The sequence below is a fragment of the Cervus elaphus genome, chromosome 4 (genome assembly GCF_910594005.1).
Source record: "Cervus elaphus chromosome 4, mCerEla1.1, whole genome shotgun sequence".
NCBI lineage: Eukaryota > Metazoa > Chordata > Mammalia > Artiodactyla > Cervidae > Cervus > Cervus elaphus.
In genome coordinates, this window is record NC_057818.1 from 36,798,339 (window position 1) to 36,822,150 (window position 23,812).

The window sequence follows — 23,812 nt, forward strand, 5'->3', positions numbered from 1 at the left end:
AGATGACGCTGTGAAAGTGCTACACTCAATATGCCAGCAAATTTGGAAAACTCAGCACTGTCCACAGGACTGGAAAAGGTCCATTTTCATTCCAGTCGCAAAGAAAGGCAATGCTAAAGAATACTCAGACTACCGCACAATTGCACTCATCTCACACGCTAGTAAAGTAATGCTTAAAATTCTCCAAGCCAGACTTCAGCAATACATGAACCGTGAACGTCCAGATGTTCAAGCTGGTTTTAGAAAAGGCAGAGGAACCAGAGATCAAATTGCCAACATCCTCTGGATCATTGAAAAAGCAAGAGAGTTCCAGAAAAACATCTATTTCTGCTTTATTGACTATGCCAAAGCCTTTGTGTGGATCACAATAAACTGTGGAAAATTCTGAAAGAGATGGGAATACCAGACCACCTGACCTGCCTTTTGAGAAACCTATATGCAGGTCAGGAAGCAACAGTTAGAACTGGACATGGAACAACAGACTGGTTCCAAATAGGTAAAGGAGTACGTCAAGGCTGTATATTGTCACCCTGCTTATTTAATTTATATGCAGAGTACATCAAGAGAAATGCTGGGCTGGAGGAAACACAAGCTGGAATCGAGATTGCCGGGAGAAATATCAATAACCTCAGATAGCATAGATGACACCACCCTTATGGCAGAAAGTGAAGAACTGAAGCGTCTCTTGACAAAAGTGAAAGGAGAGTGAAAAAGTTAGCTTAAAGCTCAACTTGGAGAAAACTAAGACCATGGCATCTGGTCTCATCACTTCATGGGAAATAGATGGGGAAACAGTGGAAACAGTGGCTGACTTTATTTTTCTGGGCTCCAAAATCACTGCAGATGGTGATTGCAGCCATGAAATTAAAAGACGCTTACTCCTTGGAAGGAAAGTTATGACCAACCTAGATAGCATATTAAAAAGCAGAGACATTGCTTTGTCAACAAAGGTCCATCTAGTTAAGGCTATGGTTTTTCCAGTGGTCACTTATGGATGTGAGAGTTGGACTATAAAGAAAGCTGAGCACAGAAGAATTGATGCTTTTGAACTGTGGTGTTGGAGAAGACTCTTGAGAGTCCCTTGGACTGCAAGGAGATCCAACCAGTCCATCCTAAAGGAGATCAGTCGTGGGTGTTCATTGGAAAGACAGATGTTGAAGCTGAAAACTCCAATACTTTGGCCACCTGATGTGAAGAGCTGACTCATTTGAAAAGACCGTGATCCTGGGAAAGATTGAGGGCAGGAGGAGAAGGGGATGACAGAGGATGAGATGGTTGGATGGCATCACCAACTCAATGGACATGGGTTTGAGTAGACTCCGGAAGTTGGTGATGGACAGGGAGGCCTGGTGTGCTGTGGTTCATGGGGTCGCAAAGAGTCGGACACAACTGAGGGACTGAACTGAACTGAACTGAGCTGAAATACATTTTGATATTTAAAGGAATCAGCTACCAGCTCTCTAAATGAAAATTTTATGGCAGGAACAATGACAAGGGAAGGCACTTAACTCTTGCATCCTTCACATACGGCACGGGCTGGAGCCGGGTGACCCTTGTGGGCCAGGTGGAAAGTTCTTAGCAGTACAGGTAGTATATATACAGGCGCTGGTTGAACTGAAGTGAAAACTTGGCGTAGCCACTTGTACTTAATCTCCATAAATAATTCTTATCATTTCTAAGTGTGCTTTATTTCTGGCAAAATTAAGCTGAAAAAGGTATATGCCTCTCAAATAGCTTTTAGTTCAGTGGCATCCCTTTCTGCTCCTGCCTCTGAGTGTCTGGAGCCTGATCTCTAGAATGTTTATATTCTTTTGTCCTCCCTGGCATGAAAGGGATTCATGTATTTTTCTTTACCTACAGAGGTGAAGAGTGGCCCAGATGGCATGGAGATTGGTTCTGGGTAGGACAGGATAGAATTCCAGTTCTTGGAACTCCCTGGCATTCAAGTGGTTAAAACTCTTCACTCTCAATGCAGGGGGCCTGGTTTGATACCTGGTAGGGGGACTAAGATCTCACGTACTGTGTGACACAGCCAAGAAAAGAATTCCAGTTCTTTCTGATTAGCACATTTCTTGCTTTTAAGAGAACTGGCCAGAATCCAACACTGGCGGTGGAGGGATGTTGCCTCTCTCTATTCCTCCCTGTGCTTGCCCGAGACTCCCTCATGGCAGAGTAAGTTTTAGGACTGGAAAGCCTAGAAAGAACCTAGTTTATTTTCTACATTCTCATTTCCATTTTATCTCTCTGTTTCCAGGTTTAGGAAATCTTGACTTTAATTATCCAAGTCTTTCTCCCACCCGACTCCTGCATCTAATCTTAATGAATTTCTAATGAAAGATTGACCAGTTTATTCCTCCTTCTGAATTTTTAATGATTTGTGTGGAGTAAATTAGAATATTGCACTCTTAGAGCTGGAAGGAATTTTAGAAATTATTTAGTGTAATCCTTTTTTTTTCTTAATAGACTTTATGTTGTAGAGCAGTTTTAGGTTCACAGAAAGACTGAGTGGAAAGTACAGAGTTCCCATGTATCCCCTGCCCCCACATGTGCAAAGCTGCCCCCACTGTCAACATCCTTCACCGGATGGTGTATTTGTCACGGTGGATGAACTGACATTGACATGTCAATATCACCCTAAGTCCATAGTTTACATTAAGGTTCACCTTTGATGTGGTACATTCTTTGGGTTTTGACAAATTAATCCCTCCTTTTACAGTAAAGGTAACAAAATCCAAAAGATTGTGAAGTGACTTGTCCCAAACCATACGAGTGAGTGGCAGAGCTGGTCCCAGAACCAATGTTTCCTTCTCTCTTTCTCTCTTACTCTCTTTCTTTGTTTAGAAAGATAATATTTGCACAAGGTACAAATTTAATAAGTGCCAAAGGCTCTGCAGTGAGACATTAGTCTCCCTTTCACCTGTGGACGCTCCCTAAAGGCAGTCATTCTTTCTGGATGTTTCCGTCTCCTGTTGAACTGTAACCTTGAATAACATGCAAAGGACTGAAAAAAAAAATCCTTCAAGGATGTGGGAAATTCAAGCAGTAAATTTTTTAAATGCTGCAGTTCAGATTCTGTGGTATAATGTAGTGAAAGCACTTGGCTTTTTGAGTCAAATAGACTTAAGATTGGAATTTGGCTCCAGGGTTGACTATCCAGGTGATGTTAGGTCACTTAAATTTGACACTTGAGTTGCCTACTGGATGAATAAAGTAACTTTTGGTAGGCTCATTATATTCTATAATAGGTGCTCAAAAAACATCAGTTCCTTTTTGGTTCAGGGAAACTCTTTTTTTAAAAGACTATTTTATGCATTATGCTCTGAAAGCATGAACAGTACAAAGTACTATATTAAGTAACTTGCTGGGTTCTTCTGCTTCTTACAAGTCTTAATTAAACTCAGTAAGTGCATTAGAAATTCTGGAACACTACTAATCAAAAGGATCACTGGGATATTTTAGAAGTCAGCATTTGACTAGTTTAATCTTTAACAGGGGTAAAATCAAGTTCCAGCCTGTATTGAATTTCAGTGTTAGGATTTAGTCAGCTTGATTCTGAATAGCCTCATCATATTTGTATTTCCATACATGTACATCCCTGCAGAAGATAAGGCCATAAATTAAGAAAACTGTTCCATTTACAGTAGCAGCAACAAGAATAAAATATTTAGGACTAAATTTAACATTTGCATGTGGCTGTAAATTTTACAAAATATTTTAACATGAATTACCTTAATCAGTGCTTATGCTAAAAGCTTAATGCCTACATTATACATGAGGAAACTGGGACCTGGAGAGGTTTAAATGTGTTCACTTACTGTGTAGATTTGAGCAACCATATAGGTGGCGAAACAAAGTTCACACCCATGTTTCCTTTTTTTTTTTTCAATTAAAGTATTTACTGAATTTGTTACAATATTGCTTCTGTTTTATGTGTTTTTTTTGGGGGCGGGGGGCGGGCCATGAGACATGTAGGATCTTAGTTCTCCAACCAGGGATTGAACCCACACCCCCTGCATTGGAAGCTCGGAGTCTAAACCAATGGACCACCAGGTGCTCTTTCAGTGCTTCCCGGTGCTTTTGCAGCTACTCTGCAGGGGTGTCTAAGGGATGTCTTTAACAGTGTGATGGAAGTCTATGAAATGAGCACATGAGGGCTGCTTTCTGTTTTGTTTTGCTTTGAAACAAAAACATATTTATTCTTAATACTTTTGACTGTTTTGTTTCCTCCTAGTTTTTCCTTTCTTTTAAAATTCAGATTTCCAGTCAATCTTCCCAGAGAAACTCAGTCCTCCAGACATGAAGCTAGATGCTGAACAAGTCAATAGAATAAAATCAAGCTTCCTATTCAATCTGCTCTTCCTTCCATGGCTGAAGTTCTGTGATTCTGTTTAGTTAATTGGCATTGATTGATAATTTCTAGATGCTGCAGCTTTTGTTTAAAGAAAAAATGAAAATAGAGAGGGCATTGTAACTTCCCCACAAAAATAGAACTTTTGAGAAAGTAAAGAGCATCCAGTCTACTTTGTTCATTTGATTCAGTCAATCAGATGCCAGAAAGTTTACCAAGTACCTACTGAATGCCACTCTGCTCACTTTACAAGTAGGGAAATGATTAAGAATCAGCTGCTACCTTCAGGGAGCTCCCAATCAAGCAAAGAAAGAGTTACAGTAGAGTGTGATTTATAGGTAAGAGCACCCAGAAACATGCCTCTCTTACTTGTCAGAGCAGCAGTCCTCTAGATTTAGATGAAGGATTGTGAGGCTTAACCACAGACGCCTCTTCCCAGGGCTGGATCTGTAATAGTAGGCCAAGATGCATTCCTAAATGGATGTGGAAATCCCCAAAAAGGAACGAGGAAATCCCGAGGCTGCCAGTGGGGTCACTGGTACCCATCTGTCTCCTTGTCTAATCTTTTCTGAGCTGTTTTGGTTTTACAGAATACACACTGGTCTCTTATTTTGCCCCTGTGTCTTGTCCTATGCATTTATACTGAAAAAGTCACAAGTTGTTATAGAAATCCCACTTTTCTTCAAAGCACCATTTCACTTTTTCTCAGAGAGCCTTTTTCACACCGAAGAATTAAAAAGATACCTTGGGAGTCTGTGTCTCCCGTCCCTGCTTTAGCTTTCCCATCTCTTGGTATTTTGTGTGGTGATCCCTAGTTGTACAGATACCTTAAGTACCCTTGAGGTACCAGGAAACCTTTCACCTAAACAGGATTTCATCTTTAGAGTATTAACTTCAGAACTAATGGAACAGAGAGCATGTGAGGAAAGGTTAGAAACTTTTTATATCTTAGTCAAGTTGAAGAGTCAGTGTTTCAAATATTTGGGGGTAGGAAGGAATGGTTAATTTTTTTCAGCTAGTCTTACTGCTCAATGGCCGACCAGAAAAGTATAGACCACCATGAGCAAACTTGCAGTCCAGTCAGAGAATACTAGATGAGATAGGAAAGAGTTTTAAAATGTGATTAAATCAACCTCTTTATTTTTCTGAATCTGCCTGCAGTGCAGGAGACCGTGTTCAATCCCTGGGTCAGAAAGATCCTCTGGAGAAGGGATGGGCGTCCACTCCGGTATTCTTGTCTAGAGAATCCCATGGACAGAGGAGCCTGACAGGCTACAGTCTGTGGAATCGCAAAGAGTCGGACGTGACTGAGCGACTCACACTACTACTACTACTACTACGTTATTTTTCAGATAAGGAAACTAAGATTCAGAGAAGTCAATTGATTCATGTTAAATCTCTCAACAGGTCAGTGGAAGTATTTATAAGCAATCCTATGTGTAACACACCTGATAGTTTTACTGCTAAAAAAAGGAAACTTCCAAATGATGTGCAACATCTTTATCACAGGAAGAGAAATAAGATAACAAGTATTAGATTGTGTTTCAGAACTTGAATCCCCATCCCACTTTGCCTCCTAGTGAGGAGGGAAGACTGTCCACTAGAAAGAGACTGCACATAAGCATAGTCCAAGGAAATTCCACAACATTTGGGTATTAGAGCGCAGAGGTAGGGCAGTCAGATCCTCCTCTTGGTTGGGCAGGAACAACTTACGTTTGTGTCTTTGTTGCTTCTTCATTTGGTATTGTCACCAGCCTAGTGTGCAGGCAATTAGGAGGAAAACTGGCCCCAACGGTTTTTTCCATCTGTGGTGTGACTTCATTGCAAGGGTTTTTTTTCCCTAATGCATTTGGTCCTTGTCAGTGCTGGCACCAAGAGATCGGTTTGCAGCATTGGCTGAATCAGTCCAGCCTTCCGTGTCCCTTTGTGGGTCACTGAATTCCGGATACAAGTCAGGGATGTGGAACATCCACATTAAGGGGAAAGTGACCAGATTTCACTTTGGGAGTGTTAAGTGGAAGGTAATGTTAGATGTCAGGTGCAGACCACACTGTTAACCTGCATGTGAGGCAAGGGATTGGAAGGAGGGGGCTGTCCTCTGAAGAGACTGGCTACACTGTGGCCCTGGAGATTTATGGAAACCTTGATAGAAAGGGGCTATTTAAGATTCGCAGTAGAAGGAAGAGGTGGCCACACTGAGGTGCTGTCCATGGTGCCACTGGGAGCTTCGGCCCTACTTGGCAGAGGTTGCAGAAACAGGGCCATTGATAGCCTAACAAGCCGGGATCCACTGATTCTGAGGGGCTCCAGCAGGGATAAAGTTGGGATGGGTTAGGGATTGAAGAAAGAAAAATATTATTCACAAGAGGAGATCAGTATTGGGAGGCTGTGGGATATATGCTTTGCTCTTTTTTTTACTGATAAAATACACATAACATAAAATTATACATTTTGCATATTAAAATGTATAATTCAGTGGCATTCACAGTGCTGCACAGCCGTCGTCAGCACCACTGGCTGGCTCCAGAACTTTTTCATCACCCCAAATGTAAACCCCATACCCATTAAGCATTCGGATCCCACTTCTCCCTCCCTTCAACCCTGGGAGCTGCTAGTCTGTTTTCTGTCTCTGGGCTGTGCATGGCTTTTATGTTAGACAGATCTGGGTTCATCCTGGCCCTGCCAATTCCTAACAGTCTGCCTTTGCCCAAATAACTTCGCTTCTCTGAGCTTCAGTTTTCCACGGTTTTAGAATGAGAGTAAAACACTTAACTTGCAAGACTCTTGTGAGGATTGATTATATGTTAAATATTTAGCTGAATACCTGGTTCATTCTTGAGGAGACATGCAATAAATGGTTGTTATTGATTGCTTAATAAAAGCGGTAACAGTGGGGTGCCTTTAAATTGTATACTGCTGTGTTTCAACTGCGTATTCACCAAAAATTCAGGTAACACAACTTAATCATCTATTCTTACAGGTGCTAAAGTAGGAAACTTGACTTCTGCCTTCCAGGCTAGTTGAAGAGGTCAGAGATAACTATATATGCAAGGACTGATTGTATGTTACAAGCTCTAAAGTGCTTTTGGAATTGATAGAAGAAAAGTCATTGATGGTGGTTAGATGCTTAATGGTTATTTGAATTAGAGAATGAATGCATGAACTGTTGAACAATGAAATAATATAGCAGACCTATGGAAGAGGTAGAACTTAAGCTGAATCAATTGCATAAGTACCACTGCCTGTCTTTCATCTGTAAAATGCTGTCTGGTCATTAGGATGCAGAGCAATCATAGGGTAGATTTTAAAAAAACAGATTTTGATGATTGTTTTTAGATGGTCAGTCCAAAACTTTTGGAAAATAGATATACTTCCAGTAAGTACATTTAAAGAGAAGTAGATTGGAGCTCAGTCCAAGGAAGAATTTTAACTATTAATGTTGGAAGGGAGGTGACAATCCTGTTTGTGTCAAGCAGAAGTCATTTAAGTTCTCTGAGCTCTCATAGAAAAAGCTAATTGATCAGTTTGAGCCAAAGGAGACTTTAAATCTTTCTACTTTGAAAAAAATTTTTTCTCTGTTCTTATCTATGAACTTATTGGTTTATTAGTTGGTGACTTGATAAGAGTTGCTCCTAATTTCTCCCTCTTTTCACATGGTCTTCCCCTCATCACTCTCTGTCCTTTTAAACTTGTTTTTCTTCCTAGCATTTTCACTACCTGATATTGTATATTTACTTAGTTTCCGTCCTGTCACTAGAATGAAGCAGATAATTTGTTTCCCGCTATATCCTCAGAACCACAAATATGTCTCACAAATTGGCACTCAGTAAACATATGCTGCACCTTTATGTAAAAATGGATAATATTTTTGTATGTATAAGTAACTATAGTTTTTTCTCTTCCTTCTAAGAAAATACAGAAAAGTATTAGAAGAGAATTTAAGCATTGGAGGAATTTATCAACAATAGCATACCCTGTGAGAGATGTGCTTGATATGAATTCATGTTAAAGTTTGAAGTGCTTTGGCCCAGTAAATAATACAGATTTAGCTTCATTTGTTTTTTAGTTTTTTGTATTGAAGATGCTGGTAAGGAAGGATGGCTCCACAGGGATTACCTCTGGGAACACACAATCCAGAGCCAAACAATAGGCCCTTACGTTATCTGGGGGATCTCCTTTTTCACCTCCTGTAATTTGTGATATCATAATTAGGCCTGCATATTATTTCTGAACGCTGCCATACAATGTACCTCATTTAGCTGGGCTTATGGAGATTAGATCATGCACAGGAAGCTGGCTCCTTCGTTATCAGGCTCCACAGAGGAGTTGGGAGGCTTAAGGAGTATGAAAAATTAGGGTTGATTTAAAGGGACAGGCTTCTCTGGAAAAGCACAGAGATTTTTCCAGCTTGTGCCTCCTTGACCTTTAGTTTCCCGTAAACATCATTGATTTCCACCTCACTCCTCTTTGTGTTAATTGGGGCCTCTTTTAAGTTTTCCTTTCTTCATCCTTTAAAATAGGTCTGCTTATAGAGAACAAACATGTGGACACCTTGGAGGAAGGGGAGGGTGAGACAAGTTGGGAGAGTAGGATTGACGTATATGTACTACCGTGTGTAAAATAGCCAGTGGGAAGCTGCTGTGTAGCACAGGGGGGCTCAGCTTGGTGCCCTGTGATGACCTAGAGGGGTGGGATGGGGAGGTTGTCAGAGGGAGATTCTCAAGAGGGAGGGGATATATGTAAACACACAGTTGATTCCCTTGTACAGCAGAAACTAGCACAATATTGTAAAACAACTATACTAAAAAAAAATAGTTCTGCTAATACAGAATTTGTGAGATTTTTATAATTTCATTGAGCCAACTCTTTAAAAGAATAACCTGGTACCTGGAAGATAGAAATCCTAGCATAGTTCCTGGAACACATATCAAGTGTGTAATCATTGTCAGAGCCTCGTTTTTCTTCTTTTATTGTTATTACTGTTGACACCATCAGGTTTTAGTTAATGTGTTATAGCAGAATTAAGTACATTTTAAAATCCTATTATGCTTGATTGGAGTTTTGAATAGCATTTTAGCACTTCGTAAGGTATTTTAAATTATCCACTTTGAATAATAATAACAATATTATTGGTTTAACTCATTTTATTCTTCCTGTTAGATCACAAGCAATGAAAGAGAACAATTCTTCTTCACTTTGATATTCAGAGTAGTGCAGTGCCTAGAACAGTACTTTGATTCCAGTATGTATTCAGAAAAGTTTGTTGAATCCTTTTTGAAAGGTACAAATAAAATATTTAACATAGTTATTGTTAATCAGCTTCAGCATCCTCACACGCTTAACCCTATAAAGCCAGTGCAGATCTAGGTGCACATTGATTGAACTGGAGAGAATAGGATTTGTCCATGTGGCAGTCACATCAGGAGAATGACAAATCTAGGGACTTCCCTTGTCGTCCAGTTGCTGAGACTCTGTGCTCCCAACGCAGGGGGCCCGGGTTCAATCCCTGGTCAGGGAACTAGATCCCACATGCTACAGGTAGAAGATTCTGGGTGCTGCAACTAAGACCCAGCACAGCCAAATAAATAAATAAAAACAAATGTTTTTAAAAAAGGACAAACCTAGAGCAAATTTTGTTTTGCTTTTTTCTTTCAAATCTAGTCTTAAGCTTTTCTGTTTGCTTGTTAGTCCTAGTAGCAGGGCCTTTAGCAGTAAGATAATTATTGTATAGATGAATGGTAGCTGAGGAGGCTCTGAGCTAGTCAGAAGTAGGAAAGGAAGAGGTCAGAAAATGGGTCCACCTACCTGGTTCCCCAGCAGTTCTTCAGGCTGCAGGCATGAAGGGTGATGCTTCATTTCAGTCTCTCTGTGTTCCAACGTGTCTGCCAGTCTCAGGTGTTTGCCTTAGCCTTACCCTTCTAAGTGTTCGCCTTAGGACTAGAGTGTTGCTTAAGGTCAGCCTTCAGGCCCTGTTGATACGTGCTCAGTGTTTGACTCCCATTCCTCAGGCCTTGCACTCACTGTACCACTGTGTCCTTTTCCCTAGGTCTACGTGGTCGGGAATGAACCTTTACCAGTTTTGGTGGATTCTCTGCTTCCTGTCCTGGGAGTCCTCTTCTCTCTCTACTGTTTTACCAAGCAGAGCGTGTCTCACATAAGGTAAACAACCTAGAGAACTTTCTTGTTTGTAAACAGTGAAGTCTTTCTTGCATGTTGTTCTTATTTTGAGTATGACTTATGCCCCTTCGTAGTTTTTTTTTTTTCTTTCAAAGTCAGAAAAACTTCTGACAGTCCTCTAGAAAAGAAAGAGTGCTTTGCAGATTGCAGGGGAATTGGATCTAGTTTCTAGAATGACTTTCCTCAGCCTCTGTTTTAGACAGCAGAGAGAAAACCTCTGTTTACACGTATGAGCATGCCCCTGTTTGACCAGTGAACAGTACTGAAACTGTATGTCTGGAGAGGAGGAAATAGAGGTTGGACCATAAACACCTTGTGAGCAGTTAGAAATCAAGTTTGGGAAACCTGAATCTGAATTGAGTACTCTGTAATTTAGGCCTGGATTTGGTGTTTGTGCATAGTGTTAATGAGAATGAAGGAGTTCCTCAGTCATCCAGAAAATAATCTTCTGTACTGGAATTTAAGTAGGACTCATTTTGTATCAACTCTATTCTCAAATGATTTGTGGTTTCTCCTTCCTTCTTAGACTTAAATTGGAATATTGGTATTGACACATACACACTACTAGGTATAAAATAGATAATAAGGACCTACTGTATAGCACAGGGAACTCTACTCAATACTCAATAATGGCCTATATGGGAAAAGAACCTTAAAAAAGGGTGGATATATGTATATGTATAACTAATTCAGTTAGCTATACACCTGGAACTAACACAACATTGCAAATCAACTATACTCCAATAAAAATTTAAAAAATTTCTATCCTTTCCGAAGTCCTACAGAATTTTGATTTTTGTTGTTTGGAAATCCCCCCATATGTAATCTCGTATACAGTAATATCATCTTCTTCATGGGGTTATTATGAAGACTAACTGTATTGAAGTAAGTGTATAGCACTGTCCTTGGAAAATTGTAGGCTCAGTAAATAGTCATTATCATCATCATTGTTAGTTGATAAAGGGAAGTACTCAGTCTGGCAGATTATTCACAGCTTACATATTGCCTTTTGGTTAGGGTGTCACTGAAGCCTACAGCCATGAGGAAAGTGATAAGAGAAAGTGCATTGGAAGATGGAGGGTATAAATGTGTGAATTTGGCTTCTGAAGACCATTCCTATAATAATTCTTGTTCTAGTTTTGAAATTGAAGTCCTCACAGCACTATCATGTCCTCATCAGACTGAGAAGGAAGAAGCAAACGTTTTTTCCACTTCTATCCTAGTTGATTGGCACAGATAAGGGGGATAAGGAATCAGCAAGAATTTGCTGGTGTACTATTTCTTGGTCACCAGTTATAGGTCCCATTGACGGTAGGTGGTTTGATCCGTGCCAACTTTCTTTCACAGTGCCTGATGCAAAGGCAGTGAGTACACTTGGAATTAAAAAAAAAATCATGTGGGGCTCATGTGTCATATCAGAGCTGCTTCTACAGCCAGAGATTAGTCAGTCACTCATCAAATTTCAGGATGTTTGCTTTCTGAAATTCTTAAGCATAGTTTCCTCTCCCACACGTCAGTAGGTGATTGTGCCAGCGTTTAGAATGCATGGAACCTGACAGTCATTCTTTCTTTTTCTGTGTTAACTTGTTAGACATGTAGAATAAGATGACAAGCTCATTTATAACTGCTTTTTTCTGCCAGGTCACTTTGCCAAGAGATCTTATTATGGATTCTGGGGAGACTGGAGAGAAAGAAGGCAATTGCTAGCCTAAAAGGATTTGCAGGGTTGGACAGATCTGTGCCCTCTCTCCATTCTCTGTGCCACTTTAGAGCTGCCGCTCAGGGCGGCATTATGATCGCCATCAAAGAGGCCGTTTGGTGAGTCCACCCATTCTTTGCTCTCTCTTCAGATTTAATTGTACCCAGGAGGCTGTTCTATGACTTGTCCACTAAGGGGCGCTGATAGAAAGGAAACCAGAAATTAGCAGCTGAGGTGCTATTTATAATCCCTAAGTGGAAGGTGAGCCTTAAATGATCCTGCAGGGTTTCGCTAGATGCTAATAGGTGCGGTGTACTGCAGTCTCACAGCTCTGTGTCATAACAAGCCCACTTACTTCGCAGAGTCTTTGCCAGTGAATCAGAGTAATTGGCAGACACCTTTCACCCTCAACACTATAACAATCCAGTTCTCTTTCTGACATTCAAAGTGGTATATGTGTGTTCAGAGTCGGACATAGAATTCCTATGGGAAATTCTCTCAGAGCACTCTTATGGTAATTTTGTGATAGAGGTTTGTTTCTCTTAGGGATTGTTTAGAAAACAGCTAACTGATATTAGTGGAATGGATAATTTATTTCTCCTGTGTCTCACAAGTCACTCAGTCATGTCCGACTCTGTGTGATAGTCCATGGAATTCTCCAGGCCAGAATACTGGAGTGGGTAGCCTTTCCCTTCTCCAGGGGATCTTCCCAAACCAGGGATCAAACCCAGGTCTCCAGCATTGCAGGCAGATTCTTTACCAGCTGAGCCACAAGGGAAGCCAAAAATCACTGCAGGTGGTGACTGCAGCCATGAAATTAAAAGACGCTTACTCCTTGGAAGGAAAGTTATGACCAACCTAGATAACATATTAAAAAGCAGAGACATTACTTTGCCAACGAAGGTCCATCTAGTCAAGGGTATGGTTTTTCCAGTGGTCATGTATGGATGTGAGAGTTGGACTGTGAAAAAAGCTCAACGCAGAAAAAATTGATGCTTTTTGAACTGTGGTGTTGGAGAAGACTCTTGAGAGTCCCTTGGACTGCAAGAAGATCCAACCAGTCCATCCTAAAGGAGATCAGTCCTGGGTGTTCATTGGAAGGACTGATGCTGAAGCTGAAACTCCAGTACTTTGGCCATCTCATGTGAAGAGTTGGTTGACTCATTGGAAAAGACCCTGATGCTGGGAGGGATTAGGGGCAGGAGGAGAAGGGGATGACAGAGGATGAGATGGCTGGATGGCATCACCGATTCGATGGGCATGAATTTGAGTAAACTCCGGGAGTTGGTGATGGACAGGGAGGCCTGGCATGCTGAGATTCATGGGGTTGCAGACTTGGACACGATTGAGCAACTGAACTGAACTGAACTGAACTGATGTCTCACAAATGTATTTTACATTATTTCCATTTTCTGGGTGATATATGTATATGTTACCACCTCAGAACATAAGTTCTTGTTGGTCAGAGTCCATGTAATATTTAACTGGTGGCAGCTGCTCTACTCAAATGTCATATCACATTCAAAGTGTTGCTATTTGTTAAAGTGTTTAAGTCTAATATTTTTATTCATGGTTAGCTTGATTAAGTGATTTTTTTTTTTTGGTTAAGTTTTAAAACACTTATTCAGTCAGAAGGACTTAAGAAAAATAGAAAAAAAATACTGATTGCAAATAGAACCATCAGTGTAGGTTTTGCAGTTATAACCATGCCCCTGAATGAAGGGAGCTTAATATTTTTTGTCATGTTTATTTAAAACCACTGTGGAACAATTTAGCCTGAAATCAATTTAGTGACTGCATAGAGAATTTCAGAGTATTTGACTTATGAGCAGTTAAAACTTATTGCTATCTTAACAAGTCTTTAGTGCAAGTATGTCAAAATCAATAGTTTCTATTGAAACTATAGTTTCTCTCCTTGGCAGAAAAAAAAGTAAATTGGTAGTGATTGAATGAATGTCCATTCACTGCCAGAAACTATAGATCCTTAAACAGGGGTCTCTACCTGGACTTCTGGGACTCTGTGATCCCCTTGAATTTATACACAAGGGATTTTTTATATACAACTACAGATTCTTTGCTGAAAATAGGGTCCATAGCTTTCATTACATATCGAAGACGCTCCATGTCTCCAGTAAGTTGACACTGTACCAGACCGGGGTGGTGGGGTGGTGGTGGTATGTGGTGTGTGTGTGTGTTTATGATTTCTTCTAAAACTGCTCGTGGTGTTCATCCCCCAAGCCAGTGGTCTTTATCGCCACTTACTTTCACTCCAACATTCTGCCCAGCAGTGCTAGTTATCAATAAGAAGTCTGATTAAAGAAACTCTAGAAGAGCAGCTTAGATTTTGTCATCTTTGGATCCAGAATTTTTACTTTTCCGGAGCTAAATATGACTATTTGAAATTGATTCTTCCATTGTGTTGAATGAATAAAACAGTGCTTCTTAAGGTCATTGTTAGCATTTCATTTTTTATTTTTTAAAGAATATTTGAATATGGTATTTCATTTTGATAGGATGGTTCACAGAAGCTTAGACACAATTTCAGCTTTTCTTCTAACTTAAAATGTGTCGGAGATAACATGACTGACCTCTAGAAGATTCTAGGATAATATAGGAAGTAATCCTAAACTTAACTTCTAGGTGATTCATTCTACTAAAGGAGTATAAATACTATGTTACTAGTGAACCAGCAGATTGGGACATACTGCCCAGTGAGATAGTTTGCTAAATTAACTTTAATAATTGTAGTTTTCACTGAAATGAAGCAACACCTGTCATTTTTTCCCTCAATTTAATCTGAAAGAAGTTTTGTTCTTTCATCACAAAAGTTATAAATGTTCTTTGTATAACATAAAAAAGCATAAAGAGGAAACAAAAATTACCAACTATCCTAATCACAGTTTACATGATTTTAGTGTCTTGTTTTTAGTGTATCTTTTGTACCTTTGTATTTATTTACATGATATAGTATAAGAATATTATGTGTTGGCTTTTTCACACTTACCTGATGAATGAAAACTAGAAGCTGTAGTACCTCGTGAGAATTTTCTTTAAACTTTTTGCAGAAATCACAGCACTGTTTTTGATAATTTAGCCACATTTTATTACTTGGAAATTCAGCCTACTCAGTTTTCTGAAACTATGGATTTTTACAAGTCAACAGTTGGCTCACTGAGATTGACTGAATCTCTTCCTATGAAGATTATGTCTTTTTTCCACTGCTCATAACCCTTAGCAGCTCATTGAAAAAAAATCCAAGCTCCTTTGAATGACATCCAACATTCTCTGTGGTCTGGCCTCGCTTTTCAGCCTTCTCTGGTCTCTTCTTCAGGAACCAGAATATACGCGTAAACCTATACTTTAATTCCTCCTTGCGTTTGAAGCTTATTGAAATAATATCAATAGTGATCTTTCAATATCCGCCTTCAAGTGAATCTTTTCCTCATTTGAGCAAATGACTATATAGGACATGATAGCCTAACTTCTGAGAATAAATAGCTTTTTCAGCATGGAGAAACAAGAAAATAAACATCTTTTGAGCTTTTATAATGATTTACTGTATGAAATTAACATGTTACTTTAGAAGATTATTAATGGGGTCTCCAAAAAAAAAGAATAACTCTGGGTGATAAATCTCCCCCTGCACTGCAGCGATGAAGATGAAGATGAAGCCCTATACCAGAAGGTGTCCTCAGAGCAGTGCCGAGTAGAGCACCTTGGGGGCTTGCTGTCCCATTGCCAGGAATGTGGTTTAGCTGGTGACTTCTTCATCTTCTGCTTGAAGGTAAGAATTGTGTATAGCTCACAGTCATTTTTATTCTAGGGTAGTTGCAGGAACTCCTTTGAATTTGCCAGGCAGTCATAATTTTAGGTTCTAAAATTAGATCTTAATTTAGGAGAAATAAAGTCCATAGGGTAATTTATTTTTTAGTAGTGTTTGGTTCAGTCAAAAAGAAATTTGCCTTCAGCAGTACACATAGGATTGAACTCCTTTGCGAGGTAATCTCCACTGAATTTTTAGAGATGACCAAAGTAAAGTGATTGATCTACAAAAGGGTTAATCTTTGCTCTGTGTTGACAGTAAGAACTCTTTTGAAGTTAATAGCAGGTTTTACAGCTGTGGAATAATCCCTCATCCTTTCTGACTGTTGTTTTGTCAGGTATTTGCAAAGGAGGTTTAGCAGTTCTGCCTCTCTCATTACATTTTGTAGCCACTTGAAACCTTTTCCGGGTTTATTTCTTAGGCTGGTGGCTTTGTTTTCTTTTGCTCCCATGTCAGTAACTTGTGCCCTGTTACTCCTCATCTGCCTTGTTAGAGACCATGAGCCAGTGTCTCTCACTCTCTGTCACTGACCTCTGCCTGCTTTGATATTTTCCCTGAAGAGAATGTCCACTCTAAGAGAATGTCTATGGAGTTTAAGGTTGGTGTGGGTTGGGAGAATGCAAGGAGGAAATCAGGGCCAATGTTCATAGAATTGAAGTGGGGTCACCTCTCTTATTCACATTCATACCCCACTCACTGTAAATAACATCCCAAGAAAATACTCCTCTAATTGGATGATTTCTTTAAAATTTGTTTCTAAAAGTCAAAGGGCTTTCCTCTAAACCAGGGTTCCTCTACCTTGGTGCTATTGACATGTTAGGCTAGGTATTTGTTTCTTTGAGTGGGGGCTTCCTGTCCATCATAGGATGTTTAGCAGCATCCCTGACCTCTACTTATAGATGTCTGTGTCATCTCCCAGTTACGACAACCAAAAACGCCCCTCAACATTGCTAAGTGCCCACTGGAGAACAAAATTGCCCAGAAACAGTTGGGCACCACTGCTCTGAACTGTCAGTTATTAATACTGTGGTAAAGTATTCCTTGTTATGGAGCTTAAGGTTTTCCCTTGCCAAGGAAATTTACAGATGAAAGCTAGGGAAAATCTTATAAAACCCACAGTAATGAATTACCTGTTAGTGGAAGTTCAGTTCTGAATATCCTAGGGAAAAAGAACTCTGGTGGTGAAAGCATTTAATAGTCACTAAAAAGAGTTTGGAAATGTTATATGACCTCAGTTCAAGGGAGGCTAGTGGTGGAGATAATAAAAATAGTGATAAAGTAAGTAGTTTGTCAGACTAGTTCTTTGTGTGTGTTTATGATTTTTATTGTAAAGTTTAACATTTTCATATACTTGGCATCATGATATATGTATTAGTCTGCAACTTACCTCTTCCATTCAGTTGTGTTTTTAAGATTATATTGATATCTGTGTAGATCTAGTTCATTTATTTCAACTGCTACAATATAGTAAAACATCACAGCTTATTCATTCTCTTATCGAAGGAGATTTGTCTTCAGTTTTTGGCTATTATAACTAGTGCTGTAATGAACACAGACTGGTTCTCCATATACACATTTCAAATGAGTTTTCTGTCTGTTTTTAAAGTCCTTAGTTCTGTAGGATTTTTCTTTACTTTTTCTTTTCTCCCACACTGATAGGAGTTGACTCACGTGGCTGTGGAAGATGAAACAGAGTTAAAAATGAAGTCTTTCTCCAACAAAAGCCTTTTGGAATTAGAGCAGCACCAGAGTCTTCTGGTGGAAGGTCAGGAGCGGAAGCTGCTGGTTCTCCAACTGGTGGCTCTTCTGTGTGAGAGAATGTCTGAGCAGATATTCACCAACATCACTCAGGTCAGTGGCTACCACATAATGGATCCCAGCCTGGTGGTATTTGTCTGTTTTGGTCTCTTTCATTCTTTCCCAATGATATTTTTTAAAATGTCACTCAGAGTGTGTTTTGATGACACTTGTATCAGTGCTACCTGGAATTCTGGTTAAAAGTAAATTACTGAGCCCACACCAGGCTAAGAGGATCAGTACTTTCATAGGTCCTGGGAATCGGCATGTTTAACAAGCTCCTGAAGTGGTTCTCGTGCACATAAAACAGAACTGTTTTAAATATTTATATATCTCAGTGGTTTTCAACTTTTGGTGCAAACAAATTGCCTGGGATCTTTTTCCTAATATTGATGTCCAGCCCACTTTTAGAGATTCTGATTCAGCATGTCTACATTAGAGTCTGGACATATGTATTTTTTTTTAAGCTCCATAGATGATTTTAACGTACACTAAAAGTTGAGAATAAGGGACTTCTCTGGCAGTTCAGTGGTTAGGACTCTGGCCTTTCAATGCAGAGTACATGGGTTCAACCCCTGGTCTGGGAACTAAGATCCTGTAAGCTGTATGTCGTGGCAGGAAAAAAAAAATGTTGAGAATGATTAAAACTCAAATTTGAAAAAAAAAAATCACTAATGATAAGATCACATTGAATTTTATAGGTCCTCTAACTCATAGCTTATCACAACCTATGAAGTGTTTTTGTTGCCTTTTTATTTTGCCTGTGAAGTTTACAGATTTTTTTTTAGTGCTTTCAGGGTCAAGTAACTGTGGATCAGATCAGTGCTTGATTTAATGGCTCAGCCTTTTTTTTTAGCCAGCATTTTAAAAATATTTATTTATTTATTTATTTATGGCTGTGCTGGATTTTTACTACTGAAAGTGTTTTTCTCTAGTTCAGCGAGCAAGGGCTGCTTTTCACTGCAGTGCACGGGCTTCTCATTGCCCTGGCTTCTCTTGTTATAGAGCATGGTCTCTGGGGCCTGCAGGCTTCAATAGTTGTGCACATGGACTCAGTGGTTGAGCTCAGGGGTTCTAGAGCATGGCTTAATAGTTGTGGTGCATGGGCTTAGCTGCTCCACAGCATGAAGGATCTTCCTGGACCAGGGAATGAACCTGTGTCTCCTGCATTGCCAAGCAGATTCCTTACCTCTGAGCCACTAGGGAAACCCTTTGCCAGCATTTTTTAAAAGTAGGAAATAAAAGTACTAAAGCATAGGCAGTGTAGCCGTATTTTACCCTTTTACCACAGTTGGTTGTGGTTTGGTTGGTGAATAATCAGCTGTAAGATGGTCTGATTGTCAAACTTAAATCTGACACTCCAGCTCTTTGTATCATCGTCATTGTCCTCTGCCTTCGGGTGTTGCTAAGCAGCATTTCACTACAGCTCCTGCTGAGAAAATTTGCAGCTGCCTGTCAGCTCTGACTTATCGTGCCTGTTTAATGAGATTTATGCTCATGATTTCTTTTCTGGCCTCTTACTCCTTCAGTTCATTGACCCTGTATTACTCAGTAGGGTGATTTGTTTCTCCTGTGTTTATATCAATTCGCTAAAGAATTTTTCACCCAGACCTTGTTTTTGTCTCAGAATGCTCGTTGGAAAGGGAAATGTTTTAAAAACTGATATGACTTAAACTTTCCCACTTATCTCCCTTTACACCTAATTAAGGAACAATGGCATTAGGCTGATACAAAAGTGATTTGTCCCATTAAATTTTCTTTCATCTGAGGTTGAACTGTAGCAGGACAAAAAGGACCACAGAAAACCCCACTGAACTGCATCTAGTAGACTTACTGATGGTGATAATTTTGGTATATTATTTTGAAATACATACATGCATATGGATAAATTATAAGTAATAAATAAGTTATAAGTAATTTTGTTAATATCATTAGGAATGAAGACTTTGAGTATAAGAAATAAAACAGTTTAATGAATTTAAAATTAAGTAGAACCCCTATCATATTAAATTTTACCTCGAAGTGTTTGTATGAACTCATAGTTTATTTTTCTCATTTTTAAAAACAGATATTTCCTAGCTCAGTCCATTGTCAGTGCCAAGAAGCAATGACAGTCCAGTAGCCCTAAGCATCACTAGTACCAGATTATAGTTTCTAATCACCACTTCCTACCAAAAGAACACAAAGCTCATTGGATTTAAGGTTCATTCAGGTCCAGGGCAGAAATTGTACAGTGTAAGCCTCAGGGCATCTTGTTGTGCCTGAAGACAAGAGAGCAGTCTGAGATTAACAGGCTCATGTCAGTAGCATTCAGATTAACTTGGAGGGGCTCCCACTGACCACAGGTAGGACAGTTTGAGCGTGAGAAAGAATAATGCCTGCAGTGGTTTGAAATGTATCAAGTTCCCCCCCAAAAGGTATCTCATAGGACATCTTTAGAGGTTCCTAGGTGATCAGTTCACTACTTTGTAAATTGATAAATGCAGGGAAAGAATAAGACATTTATCTTTCCTATGGCAACTATGTTTCTATGTAATTAGTCAATGAAGACTTTTTTTTCTTTGTGTAAGAGCCACAGCTGGAAAATTCAAAATGAGAACTAGAAAATTATATCAATATTTTGCAATCCCCTAATGAAATAATCGATTGTGGTAGCAATCATCAATGTCTGCAAAAACCATTAGGGATCCTTTATAATGAATGTATTAGGCCAAATAGACCCAAACCATCTTATCCTTTCTTCTCCCAGCATTTAATTATAAAAACTTTCAAATTTCAAAGAATTGTATAGTGATTATCTAGATATCCACCACCTAGATTCTGTCCTTAATCTTTTACTGTACTTGCTTTATCATATTTTTGTCTATATCTCCATCTGCCTGTTCATTTTATTTTTGGTGGATTTCATGGTTAATGCTAATATCAGTATGTTGTTTCAGTTGCCCAGTCATGTCCGACTCTTTGACTCATTCCAGAGAGTCAAAGAAAGAGTGTCAGTATATGTTTCCCTATATATTTCAGCTTATTCTGATTAATCTTTTTTTTTTTTTTGGTTGCACTGTGCGGCTTGTGGAATCTTAGTTCCCCAACCAGGGATTGAATCTGCACCCTCAGCAGTGAAAGCAAGTAGTCCCAACCACTGGACTTCCAGGGATTCACTGGGCTGAGTAATCTTAACATCACTATAAGAAGAGACGCAGACATTATTCTGTGCCTCTCATGTAATGCAGTATGACGTATGCCTCACCACCAGGAACTATTCTTCCTCTCCAAACCCCCAAACAATATAAAACAACCCCCCCTACCCCACAGGATAAAGGAGCAAATTAAGTGCCATGAAGAAACAATTAGCCAAATCCATGATGCAGGAAATTACATAGTACAAGTGACCCAGTTTCTTCATCAGATAAATGGCATTAAGGAGGGACAGGGCTGTTGCAGCTTAAAAGGGACTTGAGTCCTATCAGGGAAGTGTACTGAATGGTTTTTGATTCAAACAAACCAATTGTATCAAGACATTTTTGTAAAAGTCATGGACCCATTATTAGAAGATATAAGGAATTTGTATTTTGTGTATTTGTAGTGTGGTAGTTATGTAAAAGGGGTTTCCTGGGTAGCTCAGTTGGTAAAGAATCCGCCTGCAATGCAGGAGACACCAGTTTGATTCCTGGGTCAGGAAGATTCCTGGGTCAGGAAGATCCCCTGGAGAAGGGATAGGCTTCCCACTCCAGTATTCTTGGGCTTCCCTGGTGACTTAGACAGTAAAGAGGAATCTGCCTGCAGTGTAGGAGACCTGGATTTGATCCCTGAGGAGGGCATGGCAACCCACTCCAGTATTCTTGCCTGGGGAATCCCCATGGACAGAGGAGCCTGACAGGCTACAGCCCATGGGGTCGCAGAGTCAGACATGACTGAGCGTCTAAACACAGCACAGTTACGTAAAAAGACACATCTCTCTATTTGTTACAAATGCATATTGAAGGATTCCTGGATGAAAGATGAAAAGCTTTAAAAACTGTGTTGCAAATGGCATATTAGTATGTGAGATAATGCAGAGAAGAATGAGGCATGGAGTGGTCTTCACTGGTTCAGAGCCCTGTTCCAGCTCCCAAGTTCTTTTATTCCATAAATATGTATTGAGGGCTCCTATGTGCCACCTACTCTTCTGGGTATCAGAGACATATCAGTGAACAAAACAGACATATCTGTGCTCTCATGGAACTTAGATTCATATATATATATAGAGAGAGAGAGTAAACAAGCAGAAAGACACAGCCTGTTAGACAGTGATAAGCACTAGAGAGAAAAAAATCCAACAAGGAAACGGATGGTGAAGGGAGTGTGGTAAGGTAAACAGGGTGGTCCTGGAGAATCTCACTGAGAAAAGTAACTTTTGAGCAAAGATCTGAAGCAGGGAAGGAGGGAGCCATTGATATACCTAAGGGAAGAGTGTTCCAGATGAGAGGAAGCATGCCCAGTGTGTGGCAGGATCAGCAAGGGGGCCAGTGTGTATGGAGTGGAATGAACAAGATTGCCTTTTTCCTGCCCTTCCAGGAAACTGCCACCCTCTGCACCATTCTATAACTGGATCACTGTAATTGGCAGAGTAAAAGGGGTTTTATTTTCATATGTTACATTTTTTAACATAAGTAACACCTGCACCTGCTCACTGTAAAAATATTCAAGCCACATAGAAGTACAAATTTTTTAAAAAGTAGAGACTTCTGATTAAACATGCTATATTGAACAAAAGATGGTGCTTATCTGTTCCCTCTGGAAACCACAGTGACCAGCAGAGCAGGAGGAGAGATACAGTGGATCAAAGAGAGTAACAAAATTTGGAAACTGGAAGATGGTAGCAACTTCAGAAAATGGAAAGCTAAGTGCTTGCATGAGAGAAGTCAGGAAGCAAAGCCATGTGCCTCTAAAGAGCTGTTAGAAGTTTTTTGAAAAAAGGAAAAAACAAACAAACAAACCACTTCTCCCTGCAGAAACGTGGAAGGACTGGGGGCACCAGACAAGCCCTAATGATGGAGCTGAATTTGGACCATGTTGACAAGCTCCACAAGAGTCCGTAAACTATTTGATTCCTTCTTTAACTTTGTACAGCCACCTCCCCTCCCCAGCAGAAGACTAGAGGTTTATTCTTGAGAGAGGTTGAACCCAAAGACTTTGAACTTGGCTGATGCAGCACGCTGCAGAATGGGAGGATTAAGTTGAAGTCTGTAGGCTCAACAGTGAGGCCTCAGCTCCCTTAGAGTCACCTGTAAGGGCAATGTTGGCAACAGGTTTACATATCCCCAAAGGATCATTTTGACGATTTAAGTGAGTAAATACCTATAATACATTCAGAACAGTACCTGGTAAATTGTAAATGCTTACTATTATCACTAAAATAGCTAAGTAAAACCAGTTGCCTCTGTAGAATCAGATGGGGAGAAATAGGATAGGGAACTGCCATTTTTTCTTTATAAACTTCCACGAGCATTTGGCTTTTAGAATTATATAGCTTTACAAAAATGTTTAAGTAAAAAATAAAGGTGTCTTCCATTGTCTGCTCAATATACATAAATTCTAGAACCAACAGCAGTCACATACCTATCTATTCTTATGGCTGACAGTTCATAAAATCACAGGAAATGATTAGTGGGGGAGGAGGTGTTGTCAAAATGGGTATAGAGGTTTTGTTGTTATAGGAAAGTTTAGGGGGAAAGGTACTTCATAAGTAACAATAGCAGTTGGCTCTCACACCAGTTAACAGTGCCCAGGTCTTTTTTTTTTCCTTTAATACACATACAAACTGAAAGTTTCTTTCTTAACAAAATTAGGATCATACTACTTGTTTAGCAATATTAAGCATAGTAGATAGATCAATCTATGGGGGGGTAGATAGATAGATCAGTAGGTAGGTAGGCAGAGAGATAGAGAAGAGGAATTTAGAAAAAGCTGGAAGGCTAGATAATTCTGT

At 39.6% G+C, this 23,812-nt stretch overlaps 1 protein-coding gene across 2 annotated transcripts in view; it reads left to right on the forward strand.

Moving 5' to 3' along the window:
• The window catches only part of TANGO6 (transport and golgi organization 6 homolog), a 174,280-nt gene that overhangs the window by 34,716 nt on the left and 115,752 nt on the right, over positions 1-23,812 (forward strand). For both annotated transcript variants that reach the window (XM_043898918.1, XM_043898919.1), the window contains exons 8-11: positions 10,395-10,507; positions 12,167-12,343; positions 15,876-16,008; positions 17,707-17,898. In XM_043898918.1, the coding sequence (XP_043754853.1) occupies positions 10,395-10,507; positions 12,167-12,343; positions 15,876-16,008; positions 17,707-17,898 (615 nt within the window). The remainder of the gene's footprint in view (positions 1-10,394; positions 10,508-12,166; positions 12,344-15,875; positions 16,009-17,706; positions 17,899-23,812) is intronic.